Here is a 25,401-nt window from a genome sequence, read left to right as displayed (position 1 = left end):
TTGGTTGAAGCAACAATTAACTTTAGAAATTAGTGACACTTGATGAATTTTATGTGTAACTAAATTCACATTTTCCACCTTTTTGAGATTCTATGTTATATGCCATTTTATGAGTCTATCACTTTACAAAGGGAGAATTTGTGGTGTCCTTTACAAAATATAAAAAGAAAACAAACGTTAACGATATCAGTTAACAAACACTACTCAAAAACAAAGTTAAAGATCTTGGCCTTTGGGGTGAAATTTAAAGAAAATCTCAAATACACTATTCCAAATGGAGTATTCCCTTCATTGTATTTACTTTTTTCAACCTTGAAACTATTTCATACATGACACTGTAAATGTTTGGTTGTTTTTTTTGTTTTGTTACTTTTTGCTCAAGTTATTGTTTTTGAACAAGACAACAATTGCGGTATGTTACATCACAATGTGCAATGCTGTCCACATTTTGAGATCACGAGACCAAGTTTACCTTCAGACGTTCTCATAGCGTAGAGGGCCTTGAGTTTGGGTCAGGAAGCTGCAAATTGTAATACAGAGAATGGAAACGTTACAGAAAGGCATGGAAGTGGATGCCCATGGAAAGTCACAGAATCAAACGCCTGTTTTGAATTTTGCGTTTGTAAAAAGCCAACACAATCAAAAGCTGACGTGTATGTCCAGAGGTTCAGATTAAATTCACCTGTGACTGTTAAAAGTGCAATTTTGTTCAACCAAGTGCCGCAAATCATCAACGTTTCTTGTAGCGACAAAACTGGTCCGACTAGAATGACTGCATAAATTCGCATACCTCGCAATATACGGCATTTATTTATTTGTTGCTACCTATCCGCCTCCACCGTAACAGCCTTTTGAAAATGTCTACAATCGAGGTAGTTCCCGAAATGGAAAGTGCGCATCACATTGTTCACCATCAATCATTTCCGTGGTGCGTTTCTTTTTAGTTCTTGTCCATCTATAATCATTTTAAATGTCCCCAGATTATCTCCACGACGTCAAACGTCTGTTCTGTCAATAAAAGATAAACAGAAGGCGGGGACTGCGTGAGCCAATCCGATAGTGAGAAATCACATTTTCTGATTAGTGGATAGGGTCAAGCAAGACGCCCTCGCCACAGCCAATCGGCAACGGCCCTGACGCTTACCCCAAAGTGTAAGTAGCAAGTCTGCGTGCTTCAACGCGGAAGCTACGAAACGTACGTAGCTCGCTCCTAGCTGTTGTCACGGCATCTAGCGTGTTCCGCGCTTGTCTCAACACATTTGCTCTTTTTGGGGGTCGCGTTTGATTAATAGGTGAGTGAAAATCGAACAACCATCCTACAGTGTTATAGTGTAAAACTATTCATGTAAATGATGGCACTTTAGATGTAGTGCGTGTGGTACCTTCGCGGAAGCTGATGCAACTCTTACCTGCGTGCTCTCTTTAAATGTCTGGGTTGACCTTTGGGATCAAAGTAGCCCCTCTGTGATATTTTTGGTTATTGTGTACAATGTATTGTCATTACCTTTACGAAAAGGAGCGAAACAGTGCTTGTGGAAATTTTCATTTGGAGATTTGCGAGGTTGCTGTTTTGAACATTGCTTTGTTGTGATGCAACATTTCAACAGTCGCAGCATCGTTTTTCTTTTGCTTAGTGGAACACTGTCTGCTTTCAAACACATCGATGGTTTATGTTCCATGTTTTCATTTGCGACGTTATGTTTATTCGGTCTGCATTCCTGCGAGTCACTGTTATCCTCATGTGTTTTTTTTTTTCTGTCTGGGCTGCTGCGTTGTGTGTTGTCTGGGCTGCTGAGTTCTGTTTTTTGCTGACCGTGCAAACTGGGTTTAACCCGTCCGGAATAACATGGTTTTCCCCCACATTCATAATTCGACTGATCATGCCATATGTGACTTAGAAATTCCTGACCCTTTTGGTACACTTAAGCATAATACGAATTTACAACTGATTTGGCTCCTTTGTAGCATGTAATTCCAAATTGTAAGCAAACGGAAGTATCCCTTTTATAACTTACACGCATCCATCCCAACGGTCAAAGTGAATGCAATACGCAGTTGTTCCGTGCACGGCAGATCAAGTTTCCCCGTGTAGTAAATGGCAGTGAATTTAGCAGCTTGGCCTACGGTGAACGCAGTCGCTTCCTAAAATCTATGTTAATGCACTTATGATACATAAATTTGCATACCTAGGCAGAATTTGTAAGTTTGTACCATTTTATAACAGATAACGCGTGATAACGCAAAAGATTTTAACAGGATTCAAAGTACAATACGGTACACTGGTATTTCAGAAACGCATAACTAACCGCTCAACAAAACATAGCGATTAATTAATTAGATGGTTCAGTCATCAGTTATATTTTCTTCACAAAATTGCCAATATTTAGGAAATTCTGCGGGATATGCAAACCTATTGTTTTTCCGTATCTGGGAATCAATAGTGATTTTTCTGTGCTTTTTTTGATAGGTTGTGGTCATAAATGTCAGTTGATATCAAAGTAAAAAGTAACAAACATTGAATTCAGCCAGTATTCTTTTAACCATATAAAATGTGTTTTTCAAGACTCAAAGGCTTGGTGCAGGATGATTTCAAACACAATACATCACTTACACACAATTAAAGACAGTTGGAAAACGATATGAACAGGAACAAAGTGAATTTGAGACATTTTGCATTTTGTCATGGGGTCCCCCGCAATACACACGCACACACACACACACACAAACACAAAGGTCAAACATTTGAAAATGTTTTGAACACAAAACATTTCCAGGATTTGGACCCCAAAAATGTAAAAAAAAAAAATAAAAATAAAAAAATGGTAAGCTATTTTTAAGACAAAGACCTCTGTCCTCCATGCATGCCAAGAAGGAAAAAAAAAACATCAATTGCATCTAATTATATATTTTCAGAGGTGGATTGTTGTGTGGATAGGATCATGCAAGACAACCTCGCAACATAGCATATCACTGAACTGCACCGCGCTTCCATGAATATCCAATATGAGGGGCACTAGATTTATGTATTATATTTTTACTGAATTACATTTCCATACTAACTTTTAATATTATCACCTGTAACCCTTAAAACTATACAGACAGCAAGCTTGTTTGGCTAGAATGAGCAGAAAATTTTGTTTTTGATTTTAAAAAAAAGGAGAAAAAAAAAGAGCACTTTGGTTTGCCTTTTTTGAAGTCGCATTTTGAGACACAACTTGCAAGGTCCGAGGAGGACATATATGATGCGCCAAGTGTCATAACTTGATCTGGTTTGGTAAAGCTTCGTTCAGTCATCTCTCAGACTTGGGTGACATCAAGATTCTGGGGTTAGCCATGGGTCCCAAGATTGCTAGTGATGTCAAAGAGAGAAGTAAGAAAATTATTTATATGGAAACGATGCTGTAGTTAACCCTTGTTAGGGAATATGATCATAACAAGCGCCACTCAAGGGTAAATACATCCTTTCTATATTTTTTTATTAATTTTGTTTTCTGATTCTATACATGTATATTATATATACGCATCACTTACTATACTATTTTCGTTCCAATTTTTAATATGTATGTACAATCTTGATCTTTTGACCCTGGGTTCTAAACGCATTAGATTTCAACATAGGTTTGGATTGCCCATCATACGGTGAATTCGCTTTACGACCCCAACCGCGGAACAGATTAATCTCGTAACAAGGGATTACAAAGTAGGATGTACTTTGTCATCCTACCACAAGGGGACAATGTTTCCCACGTTTGCATGACAAAAGCTTTTCTCACCCTAATATATTATTTATATATATTATTTATTCAAGTAAGTTAGCTGTGTTGCCCTGTGTGCTAAGATTTTGTATAAGTATCACGCTTTGACGCCTTGTTTATCTCCTGCTTATTTAAAAAAAAAAAAGAGCACTAAATGGTCATGTTTGACCAAACATGATGAATAATCTTGATTTCAATATTGCCCAAAATAGTCATGATTATTATTTTGCCCATAATCGTGCAGCCCTAATAAGCACTAGTCAAGGGTGTCAAAAAAACGTATTTGACAAGAATTTTGTTATTTATTGTTTTTATTACTATTTTAAGAAATGAGGATTTAACATGCAAGTTTGGTATTTGAGCTAGAAACGAAGTCAAATCAGCAATTCACGGGCCACATAAAATGATGCGGCCGGCCTTGGGATTGACACCTGTGCAGTAAACCGTCAACCGGTTATTGGTCCATGCCTTAGTTCCTACCTCAAAACAGACGTTGACGACCTCCAAATATGGTCGAATTTACTGTGCAAACTCTAGGTCCTAAAAGTGGGCGTAACACCTCCAAATTTGAAGGGCTGTAACTCAGAAACTGTTTGTGCCAGGAGGCTCAAACTTGGGATTCTTTCATTTGACACCTTAGGGTACTAATAGGCAAATGTGTAAATTGAAGCGGTGTCCATGGAGACTGTGTTTGTTCTGGCATGGAATTAAGCAAATTACTCGTGTTGTAACGACACAACACGCAGCGCACCTTACCAACCGGTAGCTCTGCAAATACACAACTGAGAAAAACAATTACTTGGTTGTTTATTTTCACACTTGATGTGTGTGACTGCATTAGAGACCCATCTATTTGTGTAGAAAGAGTTACAAAGTCTGTTCTTCATAATACCTCCCATCTAATTAAATTAATATGTGAGCAAAACAAATATGTGCTGAGAAAGTAAACAACAACGGCAATGTGTACAGACCATTGCGGGGAAAAACATCCTGGGTTTAATCATTGTTGGCGTGACTGGACATGAATAGTTACCGAATCATTTCAGTGTGTTGTTTATTGAGCTCCTTTCTTTGGGCGTTCAGACCATTGCTCAATACTCCCAAATGAGAACTACATGCTCAACCTCCTTTCTCAAGCAAGCTTGTTTTTCTGGACATTTCCATCGAACAATTTGGTGAACAGGTTTTTGAAATTCTTTTCTTGTTTTTTTTTTTTTTTTCCTGAGTAAGCCATGCCTTCAGTTCCCATGGCCAAAGAGTCTCCAGTTAAAAGTCCCATTTGTCCCCACATTGCCAAGCTGTCTCACCAAACCAATGGCGAAGTCAAACTACGTGAGGCTTTGGTCCCGCTGAACGGGCTCGACCCTGCGCCTGCAGTGGATGACAAAGGGGAACCGAATGGCGGCATTCAGAGGAAATGGATCCGTCCGGACCTCCCGAGCCGCTGCAAGTGGAGTCTCGGGGCCTCACAGGCAGATTCTCCTCATGCTCAAATCGCACGGTGAGTCTTGTCTTCAAGCCTTTGCGTCTCTTTAGACCAGTGCAAAGACCCTCTTAGTGATTTTCGCTTGGAAAATCTTATTTGGGAGATGCCTTGATCGAGCTTGAATGTTACGACATGACAGCAGTTGCCAGTCATCTGTAATTTTTACAATGAATGCGTTTTTCCTGACATGCCTGTTTTTATTATTCTAATGCCGACAGAACGGCTGCGCCTACCATTCTCCCGAACATTTTGCACAGGATCGGTGACACGCCCCTGGTGCGGATCAACAAAATTCCAAAAGCATTTGGACTCAAATGTGAAATATGTGAGTTACTTTCACTCGGTTTTCAGTCTGGCTGGAAGATTACGTTATATTTTAGGAAAGGTTCATAGAATTCAAAACATGTTAATATTAAAATTATAAATTCTTTTTGAAATTATTCATTTATCGTTCTAAATGGATTTCAACATCCTTTCAGCAAGATGTTGGGGATCAACAAACATCAAATGGACACTTTTAAGTGAGGCACAAATCAGGCTTCTATACATACATAGGCTCTAATCACTTACGGTTCAGTATATCTGACGAGTCAAACTCACTTTAGTTCGGTGGCCACATTAACCCTAGTTTGACCTTGACTGGGTCAGACTGGCATATCCGTGGCTGAATGCAATATAAGCAACAAACATTTTTACATTTTTCCTTTCTCACGTATCAACTCCCAACAGTTCACGTCATCCTGGTCCCTTGGCAAGGGTCTGGGCTTTAAGCTGGCACAATATTGCATTGGAGATCTGTTAAGGGCCTTCTGGTCCTTAATGTGGCTGTGAAATTTGACCCCACCCAAAACTTTTCCACTGCAAACATCCTCTGATATGTTCAACAAAATACACAATCTCCCACTGCAAACAACTTGCGTTGTTGGAGCAAAATGTTCAATCAATATATCATTGATCCTTCAGTTTCCCACCTGATTCCTAAAATACAGTATTGCTAGCTGTCAAATGAGACCCATTTTGGAAAATCCGATTCACAAAAATTAGAATAAATTGGGTTTGGGATGACCAAAAATGACAATTTGACTGCACTTAGAATACTGCACTATATACTGCTTTAAGAAAACTACATTTTGGTACCCCCAAAGTTGTTTATGTTCTATTTTTTCTGTACGTTGATAAGCTTTGTATAAATTACCACCAAAAGTTGTCCTATGTTCTTCCTCCATAATGTGTGTGTAGTGGCCAAGTGTGAGTTCTTCAACGCTGGCGGCAGTGTCAAAGACAGGATCAGTCTCCGAATGGTGGAGGACGCGGAGAGAGCGGGGGTCCTCAAACCAGGAGATACCATTATTGAGCCCACCTCAGGCAACACTGGTAATTGAGCACATGTCATGTTTGCGTTCACAATGGCATGTGTTGCTATGACAAGAGGTATTTTAATGAGTTGAAAGCAAAGACCTTGTAAATGTTGTTTGCCTGTCTTGAGGTATTGGATTGGCTCTGGCCGCAGCTGTGAAAGGCTACCGCTGCATCATTGTCATGCCAGAGAAAATGAGCATGGAGAAGGTGAGTGTCTGTGCCTCACACTCGCCTGGAATCGGTTTTGGGACATTATTTCAAAGGACCCCTTGTCTTTGCAGGTGGATGTCCTGAGAGCACTTGGAGCTGAGATCGTCCGCACACCGACCAGCGCTCGCTTCGACTCCCCAGAATCCCACGTTGGCGTCGCTTGGCGCTTAAAGAATGAGATCCCCAACTCCCACATCTTGGATCAGTACCGCAACCCGAGCAACCCTCTGGCTCACTATGACAGCACAGCTGAAGAAATCCTGGAGCAGTGTGACGGTATAGGACTTCCACGCCATAACAAAACACTTTAAAAACTGCACTCTGATGGCATGTTGAGATTCCGTGTATATTCTCTCGATAGGTAAACTGGACATGCTAGTGGCAGGTGCTGGCACTGGAGGAACCATTACAGGCATTGCCCGTAAACTGAAGGAACGTTGCCCCAACATCAAGGCAAGTCTTTACCAGAGATTAAAATAAAGCAGCGGTTCCCATGAAGGCTTTTTGGGCGGCACCTGAAATTTCATGATGGTTTCTGCCATAACAGGAACACTAATTTTCTTTTCTAATTGAGAGCACATGTATTTGAACATGAAGCAAGAAAAAGCAAGATAAAGGTATGTTAGAACCACTGCGATAAGGCTTATGTATATCTATCTTATTCCGCTTATCCTGGCGTTAGGTCACATGGGCACAGCATTAGGGGGACGACCAGACTTACCTTTCCCCCTCCATTTGGTTCTGCTTTTCTGTCATTATCTTGAGGTTGGACATGCCCGGAACGCCTGAACGGGGAGGTGTCCAGCAGTAGTTCGAATCAGATGCCTCAAGCGAGCTTTTCTAGCTATTAAGTTGAGGAGCAGCACCTCTATAGTGAACTGTAGGATATCAAGTAATATATGACATGAACGGCCTTATTTGCGGTATTACTCACAAGCAGTCAACAAGCGTGTACAATTGTTACAATTACTGTACCTGGGTGAAGCTTACGTTTTGTTAGTCAGCTGGTGTCGCTTCCAACTGTAAACAGGATGAGCAGTTGGATGGACGACATGGCCAAAAATCAGCATGCGATACGTCATCTGACGTAACAGCCGATTGTCATTTTTTGGCCCAGTCAAAGATTTTAAAGTACTTTGTTTGAAGAACGCGTGAAAGCAATACAGGCAGTGGCTAACATTTGGAAATGTTGTGTGTAGATTGTTGGTGTCGACCCAATGGGCTCTTGCCTCGCAGAGCCAGAAGAACTGAACAAGACAGATAAAACCCAATACGAGGTGGAGGGCATCGGCTACGACTTCATCCCTACAGTCCTTGACAGATCAGTGAGTTGCACCAGCCTTTTCTTCATGTATGTTTGCTTACGTCCGGTGGGGTCGCTCATGCCTTTATTTGGTGTGGACAGGTAATCGACACCTGGTACAAGTCCAACGACGAAGAGTCCTTCAATATGTCTCGCATGCTGATCAGGGATGAGGGTCTGCTGTGCGGTAAGTGCTTGCACATGCCAACCAGAGACATACTCGCAATACCGTAAATATTTCCGCCACCATGCAGTCTATTTTGGCAGTTAAACTATTTGTGTGTTCAACAGGGGGAAGTTCCGGCACAGCCATGGCAGCTGCCGTCAATGTTGCCAAAGAGTTGAAAGAAGGACAGCGTTGCGTAGTCATCCTTCCAGACTCAGTCCGAAACTACATGTAAGGGTTCGGTTATAAAGCAACCCAGCACAGTGACCCTTATGGTTTGGACTGCTGCCTTAAAGGATTCATTTTGTCAGGTTGAACTTGCGTTGTGTTGGATTTGAGGCAACACTTCCAAATCATCCAGCCTAACGTATCATATTTTGACCATAGTGGTTTTTCTGCAGCTTAGAATTTTGCACAGTACAATTTACGCTTGGATTTACTCTGAATATTTTGCTCTCGTCCACGTGTAAATTGTACTTTCAACTTTTTGCTCTTTTTAGACCGAAACCAAATGTAGTCTTTTAGAGTAAAATGTAATCCTCAGTCCATGTATTTCCAATCTATCAAGCACCCACTAACAAGGTGTGTTTGATACGTGGCCCTACCTTTTATCCCCATATAGTATAGTGATACTGTATGTCTCAGATTTTTATGCACGCTTTGATTAAGCCTGATGTTGACGCTACAATGAATACCATCTGAATTATTCCACTTGACAGCAAAAAATCAGAATTGTCACTTGATGTGGAAATCCAAGTTTGGTCCTGGCCCCGAACTGGATAATCAGTATTGAAAATGGATGGCATCATTTTATTTCATTTCCATAGTAACAAGGACTCATAATTATTATATTCACCACTACATTGAACCAATTTTGATCTCTGCTCGAATTAATTGTGTAAATGAATTTCAAAATGTCATGTACAAGGTCTAAATTCCTGAGTGACAAATGGATGGTGCAGAAGGGCTTCCTGAGTGAGGAGGAGCTTATGGTGAAAAAACCCTGGTATGTTGAAAGTTACATGTACAAGTCATCCACTCCTTTCAAATATGAACGGAACATTTATTAACAGATACGGTCTCTCTCATTCAGGTGGTGGAACCTAAACGTGCAAAGTTTGAACCTGTCCGCGCCTCTCACCGTCTTGCCAACGGTCAGCTGCCAGAGGACCATCAAAATCCTCAAAGAGAAGGGCTTTGACCAGGCGCCTGTGGTGGATGAGTCAGGGTAGGTGACCTAGAGCACATAACATTTGCCATGGAGAAGTCCCTTCATTGTGTATTTATGTGTAGGGTAATCCTGGGCATGGTGACTTTAGGGAACATGCTGGCTTCTATACTTGCTGGGAAGATCCGGCTATCAGACCCGGTTAGCAAAGTGCTCTACAAGCAGTTCAAACAGGTTAGAAAATATTCATAATCCTGATTATTTTGTCTTCATAGCTCTAGTCAAGTCTGTTCTAAGGCTTAATTTGACTGAGCAGCTCATGTATTTAGTGATTTAATACCGATTTTATTTCACTGTCCCCTTGCCTCATAATTTCAGATCCGCCTGTTGGATAACTTGGGAAAGTTGTCCCGCATTCTGGAAATTGATCATTTTGCCCTGGTGGTTCATGAGCAGATCCAATGTAAGTTGTCTTCAAATATTCTGGCGCCTAATTGTTAGAATTATGTTCCATTACTCGGACAGAATGTGGAATGTCCAAAAGGGTGGATACAAACAAAATGCAAAAAAGGTAAAAGTACAACAGAATTCAGATCGTATATCAAAATATAACCAAGAGGGACTTACCAAAATGTCCAAGCAAAACATGCTAAGAGGCAGAGGAGAGCGGCTTCCGCAGGAGAACGACGACAAACGACGTCAACTAAAATACCCTCTGGTAAGAGAACAAAGAAAAACAGAACAGAAATAACAAAGTAACTTGAAACGTGTATAAAAATTGAATAGACATTAAATATTGAAATTGAATATTCACTTCACTTTTTTTTAACACTAACGTTTTTGTAACTGTTGAACAGAAGTAATTGTACTCTTGGGTGCAAATTGCATTTGAAACAAAAAAAAAAAATCTCACCACGTCAGTTTATCATTTATAGAATTTTTAAACACAATACCAGAGAAATGAACAAGTAATAGTCATATCAACAAGTGCAGGACTCATTAAAAAATAAAAAGTCTGGCTCTATGGCAGTAGTATGGATGCGCAAGATGTCTTGTAAGTGCGAGTCCAATAGCCGTGTCCTCACACGGCTCTTACTGAAGTTCATAACCGAGAATGTCTTCTCACGCAAATGCGTCAAACGGAACAAGCTTAGCGTTTTCTTACCAAACGCTCGAGTCTCTCGGAAACTTGTCCTTATCCAGCTGTCGGAAAAAGTTGGCCATATAAAGCTGCTGGTGCTGACCGCATCTCTCTGCGTCACACTGCAGCGCAGCTTTCCTCCTTATGTTGATTGTCGCTATTTTAGAAAATTAGGGGCTCATACAGTCAATTACTCATATACTAATTTCCTGTTCATAACTGAGCCTATAGATGGCAGCATTTAGCACACGCAGGTAAAAGCGCTGCTGCCAAATGTATTCATTCTCCATGCGGGCCAGACGTTATTGATTTTATGGCGCAGGCCAAGGGCCGGATAGAAATTGACCATGGCCCACATTTGGCACCCGGGCCGGACTTTGGACATGTCTCCTCTATTGCATGCGCAGCTTCCACATCCAGTATGGAAACGACTCACACAACTACAGAGCATACGTCTTAAAATGAAGACTCAGCAAGTCTCCGTTTGTGTTTCTTTTGTCACAACGCCAGCCCGACATCAAAGCAACTGCAATATGCTTGCATCATTTTTAATGTCGGCGTCATGCACTCTTCTACTCGAGCTGGCATAAAAGGCGAAGAAAAATCCGACTAAAGTAGTGAGCATAGAAAAATGAAAACATTTACGACACTGGTATAGTACTTTTGAAAATGCAGGAAAATTAATGTCAAACAGCACGTAATGTGTGCTGTAAATTTAGGATTATAAGGCACCATTTTTCCCCTCATGGTTTATAGTTCAGTGTGGTGTAGCTGCAGTTTTTTTAAAGTTTTGTAACAACAACAGGGGACATTCTCAGCTAGTAAACACAGTCAGGTGTGTTACTCTTGTGTTGTTGGAATATTCTTAACTGTTAAACTAAATCATTTCCAAAACATTATTTTGGGTGCAGCCCACGCGGCCCTGTACCAGTTATCCATGGGGACCGCTGCCATAGAGGGTAAATGAATCCTAATGAAGTGTTGGCGAAAAGTTTCGATGGTTCGGACACCATTTTTTGGGGGGTGTTTAGTCATGCGACATTCAAAAGTTGAGCTGTTATTTGTTGTTACCTAATCCCTCGGTTGTTGCCTAAACCCTTGAGTACGTGTGATGTCATTTTCAGTCAGCAGTACCTGACAAAATCCAAAATGGATTATAGACAAAATATCAACGTTTTACCACTAAAAATGGCTTAAGTTTACTATCCCTTTAAACGGAACCTATAGTTCACAATTTGAAACAGCTCCCAGGCGACTTGAGAACACATCTATGGTATGCGCTTGTCAAACTTTGTGACCATGTTGAAGTTTTCTTGAACACGCTTGAACTCCAAAGTGGTGCCGGATGTTGTGTTATCAGTACCTAAATCAGGTAGAAAAGCGCTATAAAAGTGAAAGTCTATCTACAAAGTCGAAAAGGCGCTGCATCCATGGACATAGTTTATATAACACTGTTAATGTTTGGTGTCTGAATCCTGCACTTCTGTCTTCTGTTTCAGACTTAACAGACGGCTCTCCCAGTTTGAAGCAGATGGTCTTTGGGGTGGTAACCGCAGTTGACCTGCTCAACTTCGTCACGGGCCGTGAGCGGAGGGAGCGGTCTTTCTCCGAGTCGACGGACGAGCTGTGACTGAACGGTGCAGTGTAATGCGGCGTGTGCTTGTACAGTTCTTACAGCATCATAATGTATACAGTTATGTTCAGTCTTACAAATACGATGAAGAAAAACAATGATGATTGAGATTCATTTTCATGGTCATGTGAACATGAATTTGAAAAAATGAAACAGGATATTTTCAAATATGTTACGCCATTAGTATAACTTGACATTGTCCCCCTTTTTTTTGGCTTGCAGAAATTGGTTGTTACGAAGTAAATCTGCTTGCTGTGTATAAACAATGTTGTTTGCTCCAGTAGAAAGCTTTTGCTGTTTGACATTTTTTCTTTCAGAAAAGGGATATGAGAACAGAGACTCTTGAAGATTTGTCATGACTCAAGCAAGATGAGACAGACTGTGTCATTCATTTCTAGTTACAGTGCATATGTTTGCTGCTTGTGGGTGTATGCGAAAACATTGTGCGTATGAGGTCTATGCTTAAAATGCAGTTGTTGGGGTGTTTGGGAACATTATTTTTATTTACTCATTTTGTTGTGACTGCTATTGAGGCTTCAATAAAGATCTCACATTATCAACTTCCATTTTTTATTAGTCATGCATCGCATGAATGATTGTTCCTCCCTGTGTGCCCTGCAACCATCGCCTACTGCATGTGGATACGCAGCTAGAGCAGGGGTGTCCAAAGTAGGTCCTCGAGGACCGCTCTCCTGCATGCTTCTCAGGTTTCGTTTCCTGACACACCTGATTCAAACGATCAGGATCTTTATCAGGTTTCTGCTGAACTTGCTAATGAGATGATCATTTGTATCAGGTGTGTCAGGAAACGAAACCTGGAAAACATGTAGGACAGCGGCCCTCGAGGACCTACTTTGGACACCCCTGAGCTAGAGAAAACGGATGGATAGTCCCGCATCCACCCACATTCCGCAAAACGTGTGGTTTGTATATAGCATTGGACAAGCCAAATTACGTTTGATTGTGAGTGGATGTTTGTCTCTGTGTGCCCTCCGATTGGCTCAAAAACATTTCAGGGTGTTCCTAGTCTACTATCCGGACAGGGATCGCGCAAGGTCTTTCTTGAGCTATAGGGAAACGAACAAAAGTAGAAAAAAAGTTATGCACTGAAAATAAGCCTCTATGCACAAAACTACAAGCAACAAAGTGCTCCCCTTCGATATCAGTTCAACGAAAATAATATTTTCTAGCCGAACGTCGTCATTTTCCAGCTCTTTTGGTTCCGCAGTGTGTTATGGGTAATACGCCTCTGCTAAACGCCAACGGGTGCTATGGCGCTAAGCGGCCTGGGCCATCAGAACATTTGCGAGGATCTAGACACCATGCACACTCGTACCCTCAACAGGCACACGCAGTTGAAGTGCTCAAGATTGCAAATGCGGTTATTGGGCTTTAGACCTTCCTTTCTTAGTTTCTTTGACGCGGAAATATGACGTAACCAACTACGCCTGCATCCTAGCAACAGGAAAGAAGGCGCAGCAAAGCGGAAGCAAGCTAGCTGCTAAGTTCGCGATGTAAACATGTTACTCCTATTAATTTTGCTTTGTTTTAAAAGCCTACTCTCGGTTCATGGTGAAACCAACTCTTTTTGATAAGGTGACTAACGTGTGTCTAGAGTAAAACGAGACGCCAACTCGAAGCGCTAGCTTTAGTTGCAGTTAACGGTTTTCGGAATTTTGGGGTATGTATTCTACGTTTGTGGCTTCGCATTATTTGGACTCTCACCAAGGTTACCAGTGGAAGTGATGCGAGGCATTTAAATGGCTGCTCATGCTATTAAGGACTCCTCATAATGTAGTTAGGGTAACGGTCGCCACACAACGCGTCTGAAAAGTGGTGGGACTCCCGAGGCTCGATGACCACTTGACTGCAGTCACTCGCACTTGGCCTGACATGTTTAGTCTCATGGCGAATTGCTGTAACTGGTTGAAACGCTGGCGAGAGCCGGCAAGGTAAGCCCATCCATTCATTTACATTTCACAATATTCTCAATATTTAAATGCATTTTGATGTAAATGTGCAAGGGCTATCCATGTTCAGAAGACATCTTTACAAACTATCTTCGTGTTACGTATGACCGTGTTAGATATTTTCTACTGCAAGTGCCCAAATTTACACAATTATCCGTTTTTGTTAGGTTGTATTTGTTAAACGTGTATTGTTAAACAACACGTTGACATTGAAATCACAAAATAACTTTATTTAGTATTTAGTTCAGGATTTCTCCAGTTTATGGGGACAAATTAAGCATATTTTCTTCCATGATATCAATGAAAACACAAATCTATTTAGCAAGACACATGAAGCTAAGACATTATATGCTGTTAAGAGCTGCGTAAAATTATGTAGTGGAGGTGGATTTGGTCCCGTGTGCTTTGAGTTTGAATCCCGTACTTCGATTATTTGAGTATTACTTATTTATTATGGCCTACTAGGTCCTACCGAGTTGCTTTTTTGGAAGTTATTTCCTTTAGCTTGGGAAGCTCCACGTGCTGCTATGACCTTCAATAAAAACTTGTTAACGACTCAATCATTAAGTGTTTCTTCTAAGCTCATAAATAAAATGACATCAGTCATTCAGCCACTAAGTGGTGCACCAAGACAAGAAATAGAGATGTATGTCAAGGTCTTTGCGTGAGTGTTTTTATTTATTTCATGTATTTATTTTAAAAGTACTGCTCTGACATGCCTTTTCCACTTTGCAATAGTAGAATATTACTTTTGACACTTTTTAAAAATAGGACATTAATTCAGAAATTGCAATCTCCCGTTTTTTGGGGGAGTTTTTCTCGCTTGCTGCCTTTACTACCCTACGTCTTCAAGAAAGGTCCTGTTGATTAACAGTGGTGAAAACATGGATTCGTTAGGGTGGCCGGGCCCTGAAGTGCAAATCTCACCAACAGAAAATAAGAAAATAAGGTGCACGCAAGGGAAAAAAAAAAGCAATAAATAAGAAGCACACTAATCTTTCCCTTCTGAGAGTGGTTGGGGAGAGGGGTGTGTACTCCCTGCTGTTTGGACAACAGGACCAACTTGATTGGACATACACAACATTTATCTTATAGCAGGCCTATAATCCTGTGACAAGGTTTATTTTCTTTTTAAAAAAAAAAAAAAATTGTGCAAAATTTGCCCAAACGTTGCTGCTCAAAGAATCGCGGCCCTGTCAAGTTGTTTCCCGGGAGACAGTCAACTCATGTATACACATTAAACACCATATTAACTTTTGTCATTATTGTACATGTTAACAGCATCCCCCCCAAGTTACAGTGGGGCAAATAAGTATTTAGTCAACCACTAAATGTGCAAGTTCTCCAACTTGGAAAGATTAGAGAGGCCTGAAATTGTCAACATAGGTAAACCTCAACCATGAGAGACAGAATGTGGAAAAAACAAAAACAAACAGAAAGTCACATTGTTTGATTTTTAAAGAATGTATTTACAAATTGTGGTGGAAAATAAGTATTTAGTCACCAACAAACAAGCAAGATTCATGGCTGTGAAAGAGGGCTAACTTCTTCTAATGAGGTCTAACAAGGTCTAATGATGCTTCACTCGTTACCTGTATTAATGGCACCTGTTTTAACTCATTATCGGTATAAAAGACACCTGTCCACAACTAGTCAGTCAAGTCAAGTCAGTCACACTCCAAACTCCACTATGGCCGAGACCAAAGAGCTGTCGAAGGACACCAGAGACAAAATTGTAGACCTGCACCAGTCTGGAAAGACTGAATCTGCAAGAGGTAAAACGCTTGGTGTAAAAAAATCAACTGTGGTAGCAATTATTAGAAAATGGAAGCCATACAAGACCACTGATAATCTCCCTCGATCTGGGGCTCCATGCAAGATCTCACCCCGTGGCGTCAAAATGATAACAAGATCGGTGAGCAAAAATCCCAGAGCCACACGGGGGGACCTAGTGAGTGACCTACAGAGAGCTGGGACCACAGTAACAAAGGCTACTATCAGTAACACAATGCGCCGCCAGGGACTCAAATCCTGCACTGCCAGATGTGTCCCCCTGCTGAAGCCGGTACACGTCCAGGCCCGTCTGCGATTCGCTAGAGAGCATTTGGATGATCCAGAAGAGGACTGGGAGAAGCTGTTATGGTCAGATGAAACCAAAATAGATCTTTTTGGTAAAAATGCAGGTTCTCGTGTTTGGAGGAGAAAGAATACGGAATTGCATCCCAAGAACACCATACCCACTGTGAAGCATGGGGGTGGAAACATCATGCTTTGGGGCTGTTTTTCTGCAAAGGGACCAGGACGGTTGATCTGTGTAAAGGGTAGAATGAATGGGCCATGTATCGAGAGATTTTGAGTGAAAATCTCCTTCCATCAGCGAGGGCATTGAAGATGAGACGTGGCTGGGTCTTTCAGCATGACAATGATCCCAAACACACAGCCAGGGCAACAAAGGAGTGGCTTCGTAAGAAGCATTTCAAGGTCCTGGAGTGGCCTAGCCAGTCTCTAGATCTCAACCCTATAGAAAATCTGTGGAGGGAGTTCAAAGTCTGTGTTGCCCAACGACAGCCCCAAAACATCACTGCTCTTGAGGAGATCTGCATGGAGGAATGGGCCAAAATACCAGCAACAGTGGGTGAAAAGCTTGTGAAGAGTTACAGAAAAAGTTTGGCCTCCGTTATTGCCAACAAAGGGTACATAACAAAGTATTGAGATGAATTTTTGGTATTGACCAAATACTTATTTTCCGCCACAATTTGCAAATAAATTCTTTAAAAATCAACCAATGTGACTTTCTTTTTGTTTGTTTTTTTCCGCATTCTGTCTTTCATGGTTGAGGTTTACCCATGTTGACAATTTCAGGCCTCTCTAATCTTTCCAAGTTGGAGAACTTGCACAATTAGTGGTTGACTAAATACTTATTTTCCCCATTGTGCGTTGTGGTTTAAGCACATCTGCGTTAGTGCTCGAATTTGACATCTCAGTGTCACGGGTTTAAGTCCCCCTAGCGATACCTATTTTTTGTTGCATGTTTACAATTTCTTGCAGACAATCAGTGTTTGAGAAGCAGCTGCTTTGTTTCACGGCATTTATTGATGAACAGAACAGTTAGGCCCCTAATTGTTCTGTTCATCTGTAATAGGTGTAGTGTAAAAGCAGTAGTGTGCAGACTAACGGTATATAGATGCTTACTAATTTTATGGGGAAAAGGGTTAGAAGCCTTTAACCTGCAAAAGGAGAGCCCAGCCACTCGTGACAATTAAAATCTGGAGGCTATTAGTAACAAATGTACACTTTAAAACAGGCATGTCCAAACCCAGTCCTCGAGGGCCGCTATCCTGCATGTTGTTGATGTTTCCATCGTCCAGTGCAGCTAATTCAAATGATCAGAATCGTTATCAGGATTCTGCTGATTTGCAGATGAGTTGATCATTTGTATCAGGTGTGTTAGGAGGACAGAAATCTCAAAAACAGGCAGGACGGCAGCCCTCAAGGACCAAGTTTGGACATTCCTGTAATTGACAAAACTATTGACAATGGAGACACAATACTCTTTTCAGAAGTCAATCATCATCTTTTATCATCATCAACACTCATCACTCATGCAGGAGTGCCCATTATGTCAAGTTAAGCCTAGCTATTGTTAGTCATCAGCGTGACATGGCACTACATGAAAAAAAAAAAAAACTCAGCCAAAAAAAGCCCTGTCAATTGAGAAAAGAACAAACATTGTGTTGTTTACATTGAATGCTGCTCGCGCTGAGAAGTAAAGATGATCAAGTACTGGACTGTTGTCACGACATTGCCTCAGAGAAACTTCAAAATAAAAGTGTAACAAAGTTGTTTATTTCATACACTGCTTGATATTCCACATTTTATTTTGAAGTACTGTCTGGCTTTCTCACAACATTTGGCTGTGTGACAAAAGTACAGAGGCTTGACAAGGCAGTGCATTCTCCGCGAGTCTCATTACACTTCAGAGCCAACAAGCTAAACAAAAATGCTTTGTTTTACAGGCTATTTTTAAGTGTGGTAAGACCGTCAGGAAAAACATGCAATTTGATGTGTGTGGCATATTGAAGTAAACGTGTCTTTTTTAAATACGATTTGGTTAAAATGCAGTAAGACACATTGTCATCACAATTTTCATTACTGAAACGTACAGACTTGTGCTCAGTATAAAAAAAAAGTTTTTACAATTGCATCCCTTGCTAAACCACAATTGTTTATGATTGTTTTGTCCAACCAACCATCCATTTCCTTCTTTTGTAATGATGAGTGAGACTTGGTAGTTTGGTTCAACATTAACATTTGACAAGAAAATAATCTAATTAAATGATCATAATAATGTAATTATTGAAAAAACCTATAACAAATTGTTTTTGAAACTATGAGGTTTATGTATTTACGTTACCGCTACAAATTTGCTCAAGTAAATAGCTCTTACAACGTCATAGAAAACAGTTGTTGAAAAACACAGGTAATTGCAATTAATTATGGAACATTTTGTGATTAATTAGTTAAAAAAATGTTTTACAGATCTACACTAATCCATATTACATTGCTTACATTTTGTTCCATTCCTTCCATTTATGCAATTCAAAAAATGTTGCCTTTGGCTTTTTTGAAATTTATAAACCAACATTTTGGTTTTCAAATCATAGGACATGACATTAGGTACACCAGAAGTGTGACTATGCATTGATGAAGTGGCATGTACAGCAAGGATAAAAACTTAGGTGCAACCCTCGTAGTACATTGGAGGCATCTGAGCCCTGTGGATTTAGTCAGAAATCCTAATCTAAATCCCACAGCTAGAGCTGTTTAGCAAGGCTCTCTCCTTTGATGCATTACCGCGAGGGGTCTGCTCCGTAGAATATGAAAGATTACGTGTTCGCAGGTAGTGAGCGCTCATTTCCATGGATTTACTTTATGAAGCTGCGCTGATGAAGGAAAGCTGAATGGAGAAAACGGATAGATAGATTAATCGCTTGATGTCTGTTCGACTCAAATGCCAAAGTTAAGTATGGAGATTTAAAACAAATGCACGCCGAGTTTATGTGTGCGTACGGTCTCCCTCGATACATATCGGCAATCATTTGCCTGCAAAAAATGTCAGCTGCTTACAGTTGTCTCTTGATTAGCTTCTAAGATTAGCATGTTAAGCGGGAAACTACTTATTTTGTTCAGTAAACAAGTAGTATTTGCTTTCAGGCCAATAGGGTAAACTGGTGCCTTGAAATGCAAGTCCAATTTATTCTGTCATTCTGTGTAACTCAGAAAACTTGAACGTCAAATCCTATTTCCCCATTGAAATGAGAGGAGTTGCCAATCATCCGTTCATTCTTTCCCTCATGTTTTTAATTAAAAAAAAAAAAAAGTAACACTACTTAACATTTTACTTTAGAAAACAAAAACAACCATAATTTGCAATAACAATGAGGAGGACTGCCACTCATTTCAAAGGACTTCTGTCTTAACCCTTTACTGGGCACAGTGGCGGCTTTCGGACAATAGTTTAAGCGGGGGAAAATGGCCTTTATCAGCCACACATGTTTCCATTTTTAAATCCTAAACAGGCAAGAAATTTCAGGATTTTAGAAAAAATCAGGGGCACATTAGAATTTAAGCAATGGCTGTTGCGGACGCTCTTGGCCATTTTGCCTGTTTAGACCACCGGCCGAAAGTGGCCGCTAGGCTGAGTTAAGGGGAAAAAAATTGTAAATGAATGGCAAGGCAATACCTGGTTCGTGCAACCACTTCACTACTGCGCTTTTTACATTAACAGACCTTTTTGTGCATTCCACCGCGACAATGAAGTTAGGTTTCTCTCACTGATTTGTTGCAATACGAGTATATGAACATAGATTAAAGAGAGTTAACATTTCATCCTTCTCCAACAGAAATGTGACTCTGGTGATGGTCGGACTAGATAACGCAGGAAAGACTGCCACAGTAAGAGGAATCCAAGGAGGTCTGGACCCTGTCTCTAGTGTTTTATCACCTGCTCTCATACAGATTTGTCTTTGTTAATCTTTGACTTTGGTCTTCAGACAATCCCCAGGACGTTGCTCCAACAGTGGGTTTTTCGAAGGTTGACTTAAAGCAGGGAAAATTTGAGGTCACCATCTTCGATCTGGGTGGCGGGAAGAGGATCCGCGGGATATGGAAGAATTATTACTCGGAGTCACACGGTGTGGTGTTTGTAGTGGACTCCAGCGATGTTCAGCGGATTCAGGAGACACGAGAGACCATGGCAGAGGTTCTGCAGCACCCGCGCATCGCTGGAAAGCCTGTACTTGTGTGAGTGGCTGCAATAGAATTAAAAAAATCCCCATTGGAAAAATGGAAGACCTGTTTTTCACGTTTCTCTTGTCTCGTTTTCCAGCCTTGCCAACAAACAGGATCAGGAAGGAGCAATGGCGGAAGCAGACATCATTGAGAACCTGTCGTTAGAGAAGCTTGTCAATGATAACAAGTGTCTGTGTCAGATCGTAAGTGTTTCTGAACCTGATATGGAACGGCCGCTGAGTGACGGTGTCTGTAGTTCGGCCAGTTTTACTTTGGCCTGCTAGGTTTCCTGCCCTTGCATACTTAGATTTGTACGCACTTAAAGCAGTTGCAGTAAGATTTTGACTAAAGTAAAGAGATTAGTACGTATTACTCCACTGCTACAGGCTTTACCATCCAGTGTAAGTGTACTTTAAATTTGTGTTACTGGTCTCCACATCGCTGAATGGTGAGGCCCGGGATACATTAAAGAACTGCTAATGGATAATAAACCGAGTAACGTTCTGCAGACTGAGGTCAATTTGATTCAAAGCAAAAATGGGGAGGCAGCATTTAGAATGTTAAGCTGCACACGCATGGAATAAGCTCCCAACCCAAGTAAAGTCACCAAGCATAAATGGTATTAACTCCAGCTAAAAAAATAGCAAAGAAATAAAAACAACCATACGATTAAGGTCTTTAAGACCGTCTTTAATATAATTGTTCCCTAATTCCCATTCTTGTGCTGTAAATTTTTTATGTACTTTTCATATGCTTCTTATCATTTCTTTATTTTGATTTAAATGGCCTTCAAGTCTACCTGCGGTGCTCAGATGAATAGAAAATATCCTCCTGAGACCTAACCAATTCATTTGTGTTCACTTTTGTGTCCGTGTTGTCTTGCGAAACAGCAGTTAATTGCATTGCAGCCAAACACATGAGGCGTAAATAGAAAAGCCAGAATCTTCTCTGCTGAGCACACTAGAACTCAGTAGGGTAGCTCAAATTAGTCAACCAAAAACAAATGTCCACTACAGTGGACACAAATGAAAAGGCTGTTTTGTATTACAGCAAGCTTCTAATAGCTGGAGAAAATTATTTGTTGAGACAACATGCATGCTACTTTACTTGCTAGCAGGGAACGGAGATGTGGCACAGGATCGTTGGCAGCTAGTCTTGAATGCGCTCAAAGCCTTTTCTTGGTCAGATTCGGATTCATCTGAATTAGTCTTTTTATTTCTCAGAGTCAATAGTGATTGCTTGAAAAACCTGTTTGATGAAGATGTGGCTTGAGGTTCTCATTCGGGAACAGCTTTTGTTTGAATTCCTCTTTATTTTTTAAATTTCTCACAAATCTTCACAATTTCTCACAATCCTGATGAAAGGGCCCTCATTCCACATTGAGTAACCCTCTGTCTGAAATGTGCGAGGTAAATGAAGCTGGCTTGCCTTAAACTTGGCAGCACTAATGAAATGCTTTCCATTCCTTTTCCAGGAGCCATGCTCTGCGGTTCTGGGTTACGGCAAGAAGGTTGACAAATCTATCAAAAGGGGTTTGAGCTGGCTGCTCAGCAACATTGCCAAAGATTATGAGGCCATTACTGAGCGTGTGCAGAAAGACACCGCGGAGCAGCGTGCTCAGGAAGAGCAGGATAAGAAAGAAAGGGCAGAACGAGTCCGACGCATAAGGGAAGAGAGGTGAGCCGGGGAAGTTTGGCAAACTAGATTATGTCTCATGGACTCATTGCCTGACTAACTGAAGACGAAATCTGTCCTTGTTCTCTGCAATCAAAATGTAATGATTTTTTTTTTTTCCCACTTGTGAGGGTAAACACATTTCACCCAGGCATAGTACTTTATATCACTAACATCCATCCCAAAGACTTGCGTTTGAAGATGCCCAAAAGGTGAATGCAGTTTTTTTTGCTCTAGAGAGCGACAAGAGAAGGGGGAGGCTGAACTGGAGGGCAGGAAAGTCTGCGTGGAGGAACCTGATGAAGAAAACTTGGCCAATCCCTTCCAACCGATTCAAAACGTCTTGACCGAGGTGTGAAAAGGCTGAACATGAAAGCAAGGCGAGATGTGATTACGAGCGCGACCGGTTTCTCTCCCACCATAATTTTCATTCAGAGTGGGGACAAGGATAACAAGAGAAGGCAACAAGAGCTGCAGGAGTGCACGGTCAACAGTCTGAAGGCAGACGGTGAAGATGAAGAGGAGCATCACAACGAGGCGGGTGATGCCAGACAAACGCCGGATAATTCCAGTTCAAGTAAGTGCGTTCCAGCCTCACGCTACCTTTAAGCATTTCTGAGATTGTCTTTGTATTTCGACTACAGTCGAATAGTGAAAAATGACAGGGGCACCTCTGAACATTCTTTTTTGCTAAGTCAGAACACAAACTGTTTCTGCATCACTTAAGGGGCAAAGGTCCAAATGTTCTCGCTCTCTTAAGGAAATACTTGAAGAGTTATGCCGAAGAGGGCCGTAAAGATTCGGTTACAAATAGGATATGCTCTATCGTTGTCCCCATCCTTTCAAATGTATTGTGTCACATGTCACAGGCACGGCCACTGATCAAAGCAAGAGAAAGGGGAGAAAATTGTACCTGAAGAGGAAGCACAGAGTGGACCCACTGAACACGGAGGAAGGGCAAGGGGAAAAACCCACCCCTCAACCCCTTCCAGGTTTGTGTTTTCCATTTCACCACTTTTATTCTCTACCTGATTTGCAATATTGATGTTTGAATTATTATTATTATTATTATTATTATTACCATTGCTTGATAAAACAGAGGAGCGCCTTGAGATTCGAGTTGATTCTTCCCATGACTACGGCATCTCACATGACCTTTACTGGCAGAAACGGGTGGAAATATCCATCTCTTTAGCCTCCCCAAACAACCCTCGCATTTTTCTCAGAAAGAAAAAATAACCCTCGATAATGTTGTACTTCATCAAAGCATACCCTAATGACTGTGAAAAAGAAGATACCGTAACTACTTATGTGTACTTTGGGGCGACCTGGTGCCTGTGTTGGTGACCCCAGGTATAGAGTATCCGGGAGAGAGCCTGTTTTAATCACTTGACAATTTGACAAGGCCCGATTTAGTTCAACACAAATATATTGCATTCGACGGATAGCAACATGTTTATACAGGAGTTGGCGCTGCAGCGAAGGAATATTTTATTCATCGGTCCGTCGATGCTTTTGTCACCCGAACACGCTTTAATTTCCATCCCTTCATTCGGGACATTATACCAAATTGATAGTGCGGGAAACAAGTGAATTAAAATTCAATGAATGCGTCTGTCTGTAACACGTTGGAAAGGAGGCAAAAGTATTGATGGTAGTTTTCCAAAGAAAGAGCTAATGTTTTATTTTGATTCAACGCAAAACTAGTCAGTGTGCTTTCATGGAGGACAAAGACTGAAAAATGGTGAAATTCTTCTTCCATGGGCTCACCACCTGTTGGGGCTTCACCCCGGCGGACGAGAGGGTTGCCCCCTTCCGAGTACCCGCCCTTTTCGAAGTCCTTCCTTGGAGGGTGTGCTGGAGAGCGCTTCCTCTGGGGGAGCGCTTCCTCTGGGGACTGACTTCCTTGTTCTGCCGGGGGACTCCGACGCTCATGTGGGCAATGACTGTGAAATCCCGAGTGGCCAGGAAAGGGGAAGGCCGGGCTTCCTTGCTGAAGCTGCTGCCCTCGCGACCTGATGTACCCCGGATGGGCGGTAGAAAACGAACGAACAAAGGAACCGATGCATTCTGAGAATTTGCTCCATTTTTAAAATGTTAAAGATCGAAGCAATTATCGATTCATGCAACTCTTAATATAAGTTATACGTTAGTTGTCAATTGATCAGTTAGTCATTGCTGCACACCTCTACGCACGTTATTTATATTTTCCTCGGTCCAGTAGACGAGTATTGAATAACTCTGCCCAAGTTGGTGGCACAGATAGCCCAATAAAGGTGCATAATTTGTAGTATATTCATCAGAGATTTCACAGTAATTAAGCCCAATTGAAGATTTTCTCAATCAAGCTGAAAGGTACAGGATCTTCTCTGACACTTCCTTCAATGTTATACTGCCTTTTTTTTTTTTTTTTTTTATTATAGTTGGATGGGCGTCACCAAAGGTTTCTAGGCTTCCCAAACTAGAGCCTCTCTGGGACTCAAAAGCCTCTGGTAAAAACAGCCGTTTTGTGAATCCGACTCATTGTTTCATTCTTTCGCAACTTTCATCCAAGCTCATGCTTGAAAAGAATTTTTGCGTTTCCATTCTTACTCATTCACTAATAATAAAGTGTTTTCTCTTCAAATAAAGAATTTACAAGCAACATTTCAGTTTGGCACAGCAGAGGAAACACTGAAGCTCTGATTTAACTCTTAATGTAATGCCGCCTCTTCATCTCCATCTCCAAGGACTTGTTGGCCTTTACATGCACCCGTTTTTTCATCCCTTTTCATACAGCATGTTTGCCCTCATACCGTTCTCTTGTGTGTTTTGAGTGATGCATGGGTTTTTGTTTTTTTATGACTGGCCGTGTAATAATTTAGCCAAACCCTCTCTTCCGCTCCACAGAGTTTTACAAGAAGCCGCTCCCTCCCGTCGCAAATAAGCCACAGCCTAACAGCGACACCCATGATGTGGTTTTTTAACGCCATTTACTGATTGAGCCCCCCAAATCACAGCTCTCCCCTTTTGCTTTGTGTCCCAAGCAATTGGAGTGTAAGGAACACTCAGCAGTCTTCAGCATGTCTGGGGGAGAGCAGCCTGGGAGCATAGAAATGCAAGTAAAAGAGGGAGGAGCAACATGGAGAAGGATGCTCTGTTCGAACGCCATAACACTGGTTTCACAAAAAATGGACACACTTACTCTGCGATGCTTTTTTTCATGTACCATATGTTTTTACTGTTATTAAACAAAATGAACAGCG

General features: G+C 41.2%; 2 protein-coding genes across 7 annotated transcripts; both read left to right on the top strand.

Annotated features, from left to right (window-relative positions):
- The first annotated feature begins 1,133 nt into the window (after positions 1–1,133).
- Positions 1,134–12,781, top strand: cbsa (cystathionine beta-synthase a). 2 transcript variants are annotated; one of them, XM_088407552.1, is made up of 15 exons: positions 1,134–1,292; positions 4,986–5,256; positions 5,460–5,566; positions 6,481–6,615; positions 6,728–6,807; positions 6,882–7,086; positions 7,172–7,263; positions 8,010–8,135; positions 8,216–8,300; positions 8,405–8,510; positions 9,208–9,285; positions 9,373–9,507; positions 9,573–9,681; positions 9,826–9,910; positions 12,088–12,781. In XM_088407552.1, exons 2-15 carry the CDS (start codon positions 4,988–4,990, stop codon positions 12,216–12,218), a joined length of 1,743 nt encoding a protein of 580 aa, XP_088263678.1. In that variant the 5' UTR covers positions 1,134–1,292; positions 4,986–4,987; the 3' UTR covers positions 12,219–12,781. The 2 variants fall into 2 exon arrangements, with proteins under 2 accessions (XP_088263678.1, XP_088263679.1); XM_088407553.1 differs by having other exon boundaries at positions 1,174–1,292; positions 4,982–5,256.
- A 709-nt stretch (positions 12,782–13,490) lies between these two features.
- arl13b (ARF like GTPase 13B) lies at positions 13,491–25,401 on the top strand. Of its 5 annotated transcripts, none has more exons than XM_088408500.1 (10): positions 13,491–14,173; positions 20,095–20,165; positions 20,245–20,494; positions 20,580–20,685; positions 21,957–22,159; positions 22,394–22,508; positions 22,592–22,733; positions 23,026–23,148; positions 24,580–24,648; positions 25,183–25,401. In XM_088408500.1, exons 1-10 carry the CDS (start codon positions 14,115–14,117, stop codon positions 25,194–25,196), a joined length of 1,152 nt encoding a protein of 383 aa, XP_088264626.1. In that variant the 5' UTR covers positions 13,491–14,114; the 3' UTR covers positions 25,197–25,401. The 5 variants fall into 5 exon arrangements, with proteins under 5 accessions (XP_088264626.1, XP_088264624.1, XP_088264627.1 ...); XM_088408498.1 differs by having other exon boundaries at positions 25,046–25,401; XM_088408499.1 differs by lacking the exon at positions 13,491–14,173 and adding an exon at positions 19,024–19,211 and having other exon boundaries at positions 25,046–25,401.

This window comes from Hippichthys cyanospilos, chromosome 2 (assembly GCF_059441005.1).
Source record: "Hippichthys cyanospilos isolate Australia breed blue-spotted pipefish chromosome 2, RoL_Hcya_1.0, whole genome shotgun sequence".
NCBI lineage: Eukaryota > Metazoa > Chordata > Actinopteri > Syngnathiformes > Syngnathidae > Hippichthys > Hippichthys cyanospilos.
This window is presented reverse-complemented; position numbering and strand designations above follow the sequence as displayed.

Bases quoted from the DNA above. Each gene is read 5' to 3' on its own strand.
- cbsa (XM_088407552.1), top strand. From the start codon at position 4,988: ATGCCTTCAGTTCCCATGGCCAAAGAGTCTCCAGTTAAAAGTCCCATT. The intron at 5,567-6,480 runs GTGAGTTACTTT...ATGTGTGTGTAG, and splicing joins TGGACTCAAATGTGAAATAT to TGGCCAAGTGTGAGTTCTTC. The intron at 9,286-9,372 runs GTATGTTGAAAG...TCTCTCATTCAG, and splicing joins CTTATGGTGAAAAAACCCTG to GTGGTGGAACCTAAACGTGC.
- arl13b (XM_088408498.1), top strand. From the start codon at position 14,115: ATGTTTAGTCTCATGGCGAATTGCTGTAACTGGTTGAAACGCTGGCGA. The intron at 20,686-21,956 runs GTAAGTGTTTCT...TTCCTTTTCCAG, and splicing joins ACAAGTGTCTGTGTCAGATC to GAGCCATGCTCTGCGGTTCT. The intron at 22,734-23,025 runs GTAAGTGCGTTC...CACATGTCACAG, and splicing joins GCCGGATAATTCCAGTTCAA to GCACGGCCACTGATCAAAGC.